Raw genomic sequence first — 12,869 nt, forward strand, 5'->3', positions numbered from 1 at the left:
TTTTTTCTGACAGTACGCAACGGTACAACATAGCGTTCTACCGGCAGCTTTTCGCATGGATCAGATAACAATTAATAGTAGTTTTTGTTAACGAACGAATAATCAAGTACAAACGCACAATTATCAAGATTAACTTTGCACGTTATCATTCTTGTCGCAAACTTATCGGAAGTATCAGCACTTTTCTACCAAAAAAAAACAAGGAAACGCGACTTGCAAGTATGATTAAACACACCAGTTCGATCCATTTGTACTGAAAGTCACAGAGAAAGGTGATATATAAACTTACCAGAGAGGAAATGTTCACTCCCAACTTTGTAATGTTAGCTTTGTTCATTAATGGTGGCACGATTTATTCTTATTCTTTACTCGTATTCATCTGATAAACGTGAGTTTCTGTTTAAACAACCGAATACTGCACAATGTACCATCGTAAACAAGGGTCATATCTCCCACTCGTATTCCGAATTCAGTTCTTAATGAATACGTAAAGAGAACTCTTAAGAACTAATTCAACCTTAAAGCAGCTAATAGTTGGAATGAATGTTCGTATTAGTTCTTGTTTTATCTATATATGGAATTTCCATGTGTGTGTGTGTGTGTAATGCAATTGGAAAAATTAGCAATCTTTTGAATAAATGTCCGTCACTGTGTCTCTTCGTTCCTGCTTCACTGAGTAACACCAACTTCTTCAAGGGTTAGCGCGTTAATGCATCTCAAAAAGAAGCTCCATCGAGTGAAGCCACTCTGCTGGTCCCACGAGAAAGGAGCTCGAAGTTATTTCAAGTTACATTCACAAATAGCTACTGTTGCCAGGTATAGGTTATGTAAGGAATACGACTTCTTAAAGACTAAATTAAGTTCAATAATAATTAGGCACCTAAAGAGTACTTAAATGGATGTTTATACAACATTCCCATGCAAAAAAACGCAGAAACTTGTTTTCTTTTTCCAAATTGGAAATTACCCATGCTTAATTGCTTCCTGCACACGTCATAAGAGTTGACGCTACCGTCAAGGTCAAATTCCCTTATCAACACGCGTCGCTGTCTATTAACATGGCTGACAACTTGCAATAATATCCGGTGATTTACCGGTATGTCTGTTTCAAGTCTGCGGCGTTTTATTTGAAGTTACTTGAGATGCTGATCTTGTGTCTCTTTGTTCTTTCTCTTTGGGCCAGTAACTATGCGCCCTTCGCTTGTCGGATGCTTATAGATAGCCCTATTTCTCCTTTGTCAATACAGGACACACAATGAATAGGAATGTAAAAACTAGCTTTCATGCACTAACACACAACAGTGATACATTTTATAGGTTCTAATATACATTATATTATATATTACATTAAAACAATATTAATATATTCAGATGATATAAAACAAATTGTAGAATACAGAAAGATTGGCAACCCCACGATTGTTAAGATTATTGCCCGAGTCAGATAGTTGACAGGAAGAAGAAAAATCTATAATTTTCAGGTTCGAACATGTGGGTGCGGTGAGGGACTTATGACAATACTTACAATTCAGCTGAGGGGAGGAGTGAAGGGGGCGAGCTGTGATTTGGGTGAAATTAATCGACTGACTAAGGTAAATTTATTGGGTTTGCACCCTTCAATGCATGCGGATAAATATGCCCTTATCAAACATTCTTACTCAAAAATTGAAAAAGGAGGGTGTAAAAAGTTAAAAGTGCAAGGTTGTAAAAGGGACCTGCACAAGACAAACACAACCTATTAAAAAGTAAGAATAAACTAAAAATTCCTCAGAGACAGTGGAAGGGAGCAGCTCTTCTTAAAAAGCTAAAAGCATTTGTTAAAAACCCTGTCATCACCCAACAGAAATGATAAACAGTTGGGAATGTTGAAAGTCTGCCTGAGAAAAGTTTACATTCTAGTTGACTGAAGTTTCAACTGGTATTATGTGAGAGACAGTAGGAGATAATAAATCTCCGACTCGTCACGATTTTTAAACTGTCTCTTCATCTCGTCTCGTTCAACGCATACATTTACTTATTCATCCTGATGTTAACGTGACGTCAGAACTGCCATAAATGCAGGTCTTAGTTTGTACAGATCAGGGGTTTCCAACTTGCGGCCCGCGATGCCTATTTTTGCGACCCGCGAAGCCACTTTGCAAAATACATTTTTATTAAAATACGTTCTATTTATGGACTTCCTTAAACAACTGGCGTTTATAACAGATATCACAGGTCATATGAACGAACTGAACTCGAATCTGCAAGGAAGAAACCCGCCGGTGTCAGATATAATGGGAAACATAAATGGGTTTCGTAATAAACTGAAAATTTTCAACGTTACTTTGGAGAGGAATAACCTGGTCCATTTTCGAAGCTGTCGGCGGCTAGCAGGAGATGAAGTAACACTGGACTTTTCTGAATTCAGTGCAAATATTAAAGAAATAATGGATGAGTTTGACTCCAGATTTAAAGATTTTGAAGAACTTAAAGCAGCATCCAGCTATTTAGCAATCCTTTTGGCGTTAACATCGAAGAACAAGAAGCTTCTCTCCATGAATTGTGTGATTTGCAAGGTGATATGTTCCTTCAAACTAGCCAGGAAAGGGGCCAGAGTTTTTCAAATACCTTTCAAAGGAACGCTTTCTAAACCTTCGTAGTTTTGGGCAAAGAATGACATCGATATTCGGTAGCACATACACGTGTGAAAGTATTATTTCTTCAATGAAGTTTATCAAGAACCGCTACAGAAGACGACTGGCAGATTCTTCACTGCTTCACCTTCTGAGACTTTTAAATACAGTAATTCAATTGGACATTCCAACTTTAATAAAAGAAGCAGATCGGGCTCAATTTTCATTTCATTGAATTCATCCATAAGTATTGGGTTTTTGTGAAATAAATTCTAATTATACAATTTTGATTTGTGATTCCATTGCTTTTATTGCCTCATTTTAGAAATTTAGGTCATGCGTAAGTACTACATTTTCAGTTGAGTACTTACAATTTTTATAATTTTTAATCCCCCCCTCCAAAAAAAATGCGGTCCACCAATCAACTGCTGGATATAATTTTGGCCCTCGGACCTTTTGAAGTTGGAAACACTGGTATAGATGAACCCTTTTGCTTGTGTCATCAGGAAATTACTTGGTACAAAACACTATTAGAAAACATGAAACCTGGAAACGCTAACATTAAAGATAAATAAATATTTCAAATACCGTAAAAACTTACCTTGTTTCTGGCAAAAGCTTCACTTTCAATTTTGTTGATGCGATTATAGCTGACATTGAGAAAGGTAATGTGAGGCAGCTTCTTCAGAAAAGAGTTCTTGCCAAGAACATAGATGTCGTTGTGGCTGATGTCCAAGCTGGTAACATTGAGATCGACATCAGCCCAGCTTCCAACTTGTCTAACGCGAAGCAGCTTGATACTCCGAATATGGTTGTAACGCAGATTAAGATGGCGGACGGTGGGCACGTTGCGGAATATGTAGTCTATGTTTGTAATGTCGTTGGACGACAGATCCAGCTGGTCCAAAACGAGGGAGCCACCGGCGCACTGCTGTAGTCCTGTGATCTGCTCGAGCTTGTTCTGGTGTAGATTTATTCTTCGAAGAGATCTCGGTGGATTACCACGGAAAGCATCACAGGAAAAGTTCCGTAACTGATTACTCGTGAGCACCAGGTCTTCAAGCTTATCCACGTTGTAGAATGTATCCTTTTCTAGGCCAGTTAGGCGGGTGTTTATGATCTGAAGTTCCCGTACGTCAAGACCCGAAAAACTATACCGTGGCAGTGTGGAAGGAACATCCAATATTTTGAGTGTTGATATAATCACATCTTTCGAAGAAGCCTGAAAAATATGTGAAAAAAGACAGATCAGAAATGGTTAGTTACACGTTGCAAATGGAAGTCGCTTTGGTTCTACGTAATTACAAACATGCACGTAGGAAAAGCTGCAACTCGCAATATCATATTTTGTTCTGTCTTGTTGAGACCACTCCTATTTACTTGACAGGGCTGACATACATTTCTTTACAGTCCTATATAATTACAATAATAACTATAAATTAGTTTGTTTTGAAGATACCTTGGGCATTTTAAAGGGTATGTTTTGAAAAGAAAACCAAAACTTGAATTAATTTAGATCACGTTACAAGAAAATTCAAAAGAATCTAACCTATATTTGCCGTTAATATAATTAATGTTTTTGCTACTCCAGTAGCTTGATTACTTATTCTTAATTAATTGTTCTGTGGGTCATATCTATAATTAATATATCGCAATTTTGCAATTTATAAATACTGCTCCTTTGTAAATATAATTAACAAATTAGTATGCCATTATTAGGACGACTACCACCGCTAATAATAATAAACAGTGGTGATATCATTTCGGAGGCCGCCCCCTGTCTCCCCAGCTATCGACGATCGAGCTCTCTGCCAGTAGCCCACATGACCAAAATGAGTTAAGATTATGAAATACTCCAGCAGCATGTAGCCACACATCCGCACTGTGCAATAGTCTGAATGAATATTCAACATATATAATGAATAAGAACTTCATCTTCAATTTCTTTCCTATAGTAAAATCACTGTTGGTCAAATAATTTAAGCAAAAAAAAAATAAAAAATAAATAGGCATTCTCCAGTCTGTTAAATCCCAGGATATTTATAATTTATTTATTACTGGTAGTACTTTAGATTATTTTACAAATAATTCGGGAAGGCCTAAGCGCGATTCCCCTCTGAAGCACCACCTCACTGACTGAGTTGTCAGCTTACAATATCGCCACCTAGGGTTCCGGTTCGAGTCCTGGTCTCGGTCTTTCTTTGCAAGCGTCCCTTCGTCAATATCATCTAATCATCATTCATCTTCACCATTGTTATTAGCCAAAAGTAGTAGAAAAGCGATGTAAATTAAAAATACACATGCAAGAGCATCAAAATAGTAAACAGTCGACTTTAAGGTCATATAATCTTCACTTTTGTATATATGTGTTGTATTTTTCTTAGTTACATCGCTTTCTCGCCTCTTTAGGCTAATGAGGACGATGATAATGAATGATTACCTACATGAAACTGATGATGTGGCATTCACACCCATGCCCACATCAAGACTCGAACTCGGAACCATCGGTTGCGAGATCGTGAGTCTGGCCTTCAACAAGCTCGGCCAAGGAGACTAAATAGTTTGTTTGGAACTTTTTTTTTATTCATAAATCCAACCATTACGTGCATTCTTTTGTTTGCAATATATCCTTCTAGTACAGAAATTAATTTAGATCACTTTTGTGAAAATAAGTTTCTTTCTTTCGCTTATTGTACCACGAATTGTGACAGCTTGGAAAACGAAATTTAAAGCGAAACCATTCACCTCCCCCGCCCCTTGCCCTCTCGTACCACGTTGTACACTGCTGTGTGATAAAATCTCAATTGGCTTAGAATATTCGATTATGCTCACTTAACCGTTGCGATTTGAACTGGAATTCGAGCCCAGAAGTATTATGCACTTTCAGTTTTATCATTCAGCGTGAGAACTAACGAAATTGTAGAGCTCGTAAACCTTTATTATGTCAATGCTTAAACGGGCAGTTAGAAGTGAGGGAGGGGTATGCAAAGCGAGCAAAAGCTGTAGCAACTACTGACCTATATGCATTGTATTGAGGCAACACAAGCGTAGAACGAAATTACGGTAACTTAGGAAAAGACAGCTGTTATGAGAACTGCTTGGGGAAAATAAACAAGGCGGGTGGGAGCACAGCACCTCTTGCGGCTGGAATAGTCACGATTCTCTAACCACGAACGCACGAAAATAATCATGCCACCACAGAGAACGAAACTGATCGTGAAATGGTGCTGTATAATTCTCTCTCTCTCTCTCTCTCTCTCTCTCTCTCTTTACAATCTATGACAGAAATCCAGTTGGTACATTGAGAACACATTACAGCAGTTTAACAAGCTGCTAACCACGTAAGATCTTCATGCATTCAATGGCAACACTGAAATATCTATTTCGTTGTGCCAAAGTGGAATGTTTAAATGTTGGCCTTTATTATACTCTGGAATTTTCGTTTGAAGTTCACTTTATGTACAGATAGGTTAATCTGGACTGGACCTGCAGTTTAAAGTGGAATCCGAACAATTATAAGTGCCTCGAACCTGAGACTTTTTGATTAAAAGACAACGGCCGTTACCACTATGCCATCCGTGAGGACCCTGGAATTCTCGTGTGACATACGCCAGAAGCCCTCACAAATTTGCACAAAATTATTTGTTATTTAGTACCTAGTCTTCCAAGAATAAACAATAATTATACGGAATTTAACATATTCATGGACAATTCATTGCAAGTCAAGAGTCTCCATATGACACATCATAATATAATCGTGTTCGTTGAATATCCCGTACGGACGCACCTGTATAGACTCTATCTTTTGCTTGTGTTATGTTCAGTTCAATAAATAAAAGCTGAAATAGACCTCAATTCTTTGGAAATAGATCGAAGGAAATGCACATAAGAAGTCTAATTTAGAGAATAAGTTTAACTCTCGGATTTAAAAAGAAAACAACGTACACAAAGACAAAGCTTTCAAGTACAACATTCTGTTTGCCTTTCTTTCTGGCAATGGTTTGTCGTGAATAAAATTCTATTTGCGAGGAGGGCGCACAAGAATGACAATGTGACACGGGAAGTGCTAACATTTTCAAATGATAAGAACTCTGGACCTATAAGTGGTACGCTAGACAAACCTATTTACAGGGTGTACCAAAAGTCTCATTAACCCCCTTTGAATTGTAGACAAACCTGCAAAATGTTATTTTAACAGCATGCGTATGATTGAGAGGATGGTATACCATTAAATCAGACCAATGACCACCATTTAGTCCAGAGGATCTGTGTGCACACCGCCATTTTCATGGCACAGTATTATTCGCCTCCAGGTGCGATGTGAAATCCTCCGTAACATGGCTGGCGTGAGGGAAGCAAACGCACTGCGAACAGCTTCTTGAAGTTCCTCAGTTGTCTGATAACGATTATGGGCGATTTTCTGTTTGATGTGTCCCCATAGCGCATTATCACAAGATGTCAGATTTGGACTTTGGGGTGACCATTTTAGAGATGCTGGTAAATTTGGCGATCCTCGTCCAATCCATTTGTCTCTGAATACATCATTGAGGTATTCTCTTAAAATAGCCACCTGAAATCCAGATCTGACATCTTACGAAGGATTTCACATCGCACCTGGAGGCGAATAATACTGTGCCATGAAAATGGCGGTGTGCACACAGATCCTCTGGAGTAAATGGTGGTCATTGGCAGTGGCACAGGAACGTATTTCATTTGGGGGGGGGTACAAAATTCTGCCTCCCATATATACACACACACACACACCCACCCACCCACACACCCACCCACCCACCCACACACACACACACACACACACACACACACACACACACACACCTACTACTATACCTAGCAGGCACGTATGTAGAAATACATTTCGGGGGGTCCAACAAAGTGTCGCAATAATAATAAAATACATAATATTAATTAGAATAATTATATTTAATTCAATTAAAATATTAATTAAATATGTAAATTAATTAATGTTGCATTTTTATTATTACATGAATAGGTAAAAGATAGTAAAAGAATAGATATACAGAACAGCACGTACTCATTATCTAGCTTTCGTGTAGTTAAGATCACCAAGATTTGCATAAAAACAACTGCCCTGGCAAGGATTTCATGTCAAATAGAAAAATAATTGAATATTTATTGAATAACAAAAATGGATTAGATCCAATTAACGAAAAGTAAAGTTGCTGATCAATATTTTATGGATATTATCAGTAGTACTGTGCATACATATTTGGAACCATTCAAAGCCGTATGAGCCAATTTCCTTGCCTTCCAATAAGTTCAGCGGAAATAATCAACGATTATATATCTAATGCTAAACAATTACATTTTGATTATTTACTTTTACTACTTGGTAAGTATTTCGAGTAAGATCCCTTGGACCCCCCCCCCCAAATACATCCTTGATACCTAGGTATAATGTGAAGCCATGGGAAACATTCTATTTTAGAACAACACACACGAATGTCCACTTATTTAATGCAAAATTTGCATAAATATATTACTTCTTTGTTTTTCTTGGAATTTATGTTGTTGTTTTTTTGTTTGTTTCTTTAAAATAGATTTTAAAACCTGATAACAATTCTGAAACATATAAAGCTCTGGACCTCGTTCTGGGCATATTTGGATTTAACGGAAGGGAAAATCAGGAGTTTGAAATGTGAAAATTGCGAACAAAGATACATCTATTAATTTTAATGCATGTTGAGATTAAAGGGAGTGAGGAAGATCTTGAGCCACTCCAACCAGGAATAATCATCTCCCACCCACTGGATAAAGAAACCACATTATTGAAACTTCAGTTCAGTTCATTCTAATATTAAAGTCCCATAGCTACGCATAAAAATATGTTTAAACTATTTATGGCAGATGTGTACCACATCCAATGCCCTTTAGAAGCCATGTATTTCGTATTTTCTCAGACATCTATAGGGCGTTGTATTAGAAAAAGAAAAAAAAACTGACTTGAGATTTTCCCGATCAACTCGTAAGAAGTCTAACTTTGAAATATTTGTGAAACATTTGCCAAAGCATTTATTTGTTATATATTTAGCTGTACCTAATGACACTCTTCAAGAACTGAAAGTACTTTCATTACATATACAAAACCTAAATCCTTCAGATCTCTGAGAAAGCAAGGAAAGCCATACGCTCAAAAGTTGTTTCTTTCAATCAATCAATCAATCAATAGATCAATATTTGGTGGACAATATGAAGAGCCGGCCAAGGCTTCTTTTCGTATGGAGTGGTATTAAATGCAGATACATGCCTGTGTTTTAGGGTGACATGTCAATTGCTAGTGCATGTGAAAAGCTAAACTTTAATGTAAACAAAAGCATGCACGTCACAGTTAAAGATTTTTGAATCTACAAAGAAAATCCAAAACACATACCCGCCTCGCCGGACTCCGTGACGGAAGGCTTAGCATAGCGCGCTATGACGCCAGGGGTCCCGGGTTCGAATCCCAGCCTGGGTATGGATGTTATTTGTGAGTGTCCATCAATTCCATCATATCATCACTCATCCTCATCTTCGCGATTAGCTAAAAGTGTCAGAAATGCAAAGTAAAATGAACCAAATATATCAATCAAACAGTCCCATCTCACTCAATGACTTTATGAATCCAATCCAAAATTTACCAATAGAACCTGCAGTGTCTCATTTAACTCGTGCATTCATCTGACTAATGAAATTTTCTTACAGTTTGAATTTAGGGTTTAACTTAAAATGGCGTTGTGTTTGTGTTGCATTCGATACCAAAATCAGATTCTAAGCAATAATGTCCAATTATATTATTAGTATACCTAATACATAGGTAAAAATAAGCCCTCCCCCAGTCTGATATAATCGCAGATTGCATCCTGTTTAAATGTCTAGGAAAAATTCATTTCACCTAGGAATGATATCCCGATGCGATGAGTGTAGAATTGTCACAGCCTCATCTAGTCTCATGTGTGGTGAGGTCCTTCTCGTTCTTGTTTGTGTTTATTTTTCTTTCGGTTTCCGCTCTGAAGTTATTAAAAACACATTCTTGATCCATTTCATGCTCAGATAGCCTAGGGACTCTTTTATAAAAAATCTCTTAATACAGTATATAGGTTTAAGTATAGTTTTCCGAACACCCTCTTGCAAAGTTATGAAAAGTATGGGTGAGGTACAGTAGTAGTACATTGTACCCCCCCCCCCCCCAAGTTGGTCTGTCGTGTCTCATCTCGTTCGGGTAAGTATTTCGTTTCGGAAAATTCCATTTTAAATATTCAAAAGAAAATGGGATCAGTCATACACTCTTCAGATGAAGATTTGTATCTTATCTTCGAATCGACGAGACCACCTCTTTAGAAAAGTGTACCCTCCTACGCAAAGGAGCATTCGTCTGCAGTGGGATTTTCTGAGAGCAAATCTGATTCCATCGTTCCACACACATTTTAAACAATTTTCATCTCCTTAAAGATGTTTTCAAGAACATAGGTCAATGAACTAACTAGTATCAAGAGCAATGTAGTAGAATAAGTTTACAATGGTTTGAATTTCTGTGGTAAGGAAGATAATGCTTATAAGTTATAAAAAATATTAACTTTTTTATTGGGCGAATTTAAAATAGGTTCCTTTAACAGTAGCACCTTACGTCTGCTGTCAAATTACCAAAAGGGGGGGGGGTACAGGGGGTACAACTCGATTTACGGATTTAGGGGGTACAGTACCCCCTTCAAAAATTTGAGGGGTTACAATATACCCCTCCGTTCCTGCGCCACTGGTCATTGGTCTGATTTAATGGTATACCATCCTCTCATCATACGCATGCTGTTAAAATAACATTTTGCAGGTTTGTCTACAATTCAAGGGAGGGGGGGGTAATGGGACTTTTGGTACACCCTGTATATAAAACAGCAATCAGGGGGCTGTGTAGCGTACTTCATTTTATTGCAGATTGTATGTTTTACATATTGTTCCAAATTTAACAAACAATGTCCACTTATGCACCTTTAGCCGCTTGCCACTCCCTAACTACAAAACAAGCTGACATATTGTGATAAAATACGTAAATTAACGCTATCTTTCAAAGTTTGCAAACAGAGTTTAACTAACGTTAATAGTTTCCGAGTGTTCACCAATTATTTGACAGGAGCCGATTGCGTCATACAGTGCGACGTTACATTGTGATAAAACAAGTTGCAGTAGTCCTCGGTACGGCCATATAGGCCTACTTGTTTTTAAAGTAATACAATTATACCATATACTAAATTTTAAACCTACAGAGAGTTCGTGTGTATATAGAAGTAATTTTCAATGTTGAAAAATGCAGATCATCTTGAATGTATATTATCAATGAATTAGCATGACGTAACAACAATATTTCAACAAAGAACACATGAGGCATGGGAACCATGGTTTCTTCCTGTAAACCTTTCTTTTTAAATGTAAAAGGATACAGAAGCACCTGCATGGAGTCTTACGCCCCTTTTTTCAGCAAATATATGTATATTGCTATTGAGCAGTAATCGTTTCCTGCAAAAGTGAGAGAGTGCAACCACTTTACCAACCGCACAAGGAGAACGCCCATGAGAGTAAATGATAAATTGTGTAAATGCCGAAAGCAAATTGAGAAAGGGATTGTACAAGAATACCTGCCACCAGATGGCCTTCGGGAGCTGTGAACTGAAATGTCAAATGCAGATCCTGGTGATTGTCAAACCAGAGTGCAAAGTTTATTCTTGGTATTTCCTTGAGTAATGTGGATGATCAGATTATCTGGCGTGAATATTAACTGAAGACGACTGATTCTCCTGTCATGTTAAGAATACGGTAAAATATTTAAGTCTACTTCAGGCACAGATGGTCAGTTTAAACTGAATTCACGATGTATCACATTCTACCAGAACTTCTGATCGAGCTAGATTCTCTTTCGGAATCTGTGGTAAAAATGGAATCTCCCCTGGAATCTAATAAAGAATGGATTCTCCACCGAAATCTCTGGTAAACATTAGATTCTCGTCGGAAATTCTAATAAACAACAGATTCTCTGTCGGAATTTATGATAAAGAACAGATTCTCTACGTAGAAATTTTCAGCGAAAAGTGCAGGCTCGACCAGGACTCGAACCCGGGTGTCTGGCATACCGTGCCATTGCTTTACCACTTTTTTTTTTTTATGTAATACCCCCTACACGGAGGTATCCACCACCATTCACACTTTTCCTCACTTTTACACTTTTCAATTGTTACAGTTTCTCAGTTTCTTATCATCTGGACAAACACAAATACCCATGCCTTACCCGGGACTCGAACCCGGAACCCCTGGCGTTGTAGCGCGCTGTGCTAACCACTCCGCTACGGAGGTCGTCACCACTGAGCTACCGAGCTAGCCAGGTAGCTCAGTGGTAGAGAAATGGCACGGTATGCCAGAGACCCGGGTTCGAGTCCTGGTAGAGCCAGCATTTTTTGCTAAAAATGTCTACGTAGTAGATCTCCTGTGTGTGCCAAATCTACAACAGATCCTCTGTCGAAATTTCTGGTATCCTCTGGTCAAGGGTACATTGCCTGCAGCAATTTTTGGTAGATTCTCTACCTGAATGTCGAGAGCACATTGTCTATTTTAATCTCGATTTCTGAATTCTACACCCACTCACTCATATTTGAACAGAATTGTCACAACTTCGGATCAACACATTCTTAGTAGTGATACAACAATGGCATATCGCGCTCAGAAAGTTAATGAGCTTAAGTCCCAGCAATTGAAATTTATTGTTGAAACGGCGACAGTGCTTAGAAAAAATGGAGGCCAGTGCAGGTTGTTTCCTAAAATCCGAGGGCTTCACTAGTTTGAGGAAATGAGGAATTTCCTGAGGAATAAAGCAGGAGACTCCTAATTCTTGGTCATTCTGGTAATAAAGAGAACAATTTTCTTAATTGAAGAAGAAAAGGCCATGATCTGCTTGGTGCATCCTTGGACGGAGCTCTCAAGTGCAAGGCTCGAAGAAACACTGTTACAACCTCAAGGCGGAACTTGGCTTCATTGCTTGCCATCTTTAACCTGCCGACGTGCTTCGACCGCTTTGCTAACAACGGTTACTCCCGCCAAGCGGAAACGGCCTTGCTTCGGCTGGAGTTAACCGTCGCTCCGATTGTGAATCCAGGTCTACATTGAGCTGCGAGGATGGGAAATGGTTGAGGAGTCGTTCACACGAAACAGTTTCACTTTTAAACGATTCTTGAGGACTCTTGCGGTTAAAGAGTGATGAGA

At 38.3% G+C, this 12,869-nt stretch overlaps 1 protein-coding gene across 2 annotated transcripts in view; it reads right to left on the reverse strand.

Moving 5' to 3' along the window:
- Window positions 1–12,869, reverse strand: part of LOC145989798 (uncharacterized) — a 185,778-nt gene that overhangs the window by 75,249 nt on the left and 97,660 nt on the right. For both annotated transcript variants that reach the window (XM_083125149.1, XM_083125147.1), the window contains exon 3: window positions 3,214–3,834. In XM_083125149.1, coding sequence (XP_082981275.1) covers window positions 3,214–3,834 — 621 coding nt within the window. The remainder of the gene's footprint in view (window positions 1–3,213; window positions 3,835–12,869) is intronic.

Source organism: Lepisma saccharinum, chromosome 7 (genome assembly GCF_977018435.1).
Source record: "Lepisma saccharinum chromosome 7, izLepSacc3.1, whole genome shotgun sequence".
In the NCBI taxonomy this organism is placed as follows: Eukaryota; Metazoa; Arthropoda; class Insecta; order Zygentoma; family Lepismatidae; genus Lepisma; species Lepisma saccharinum.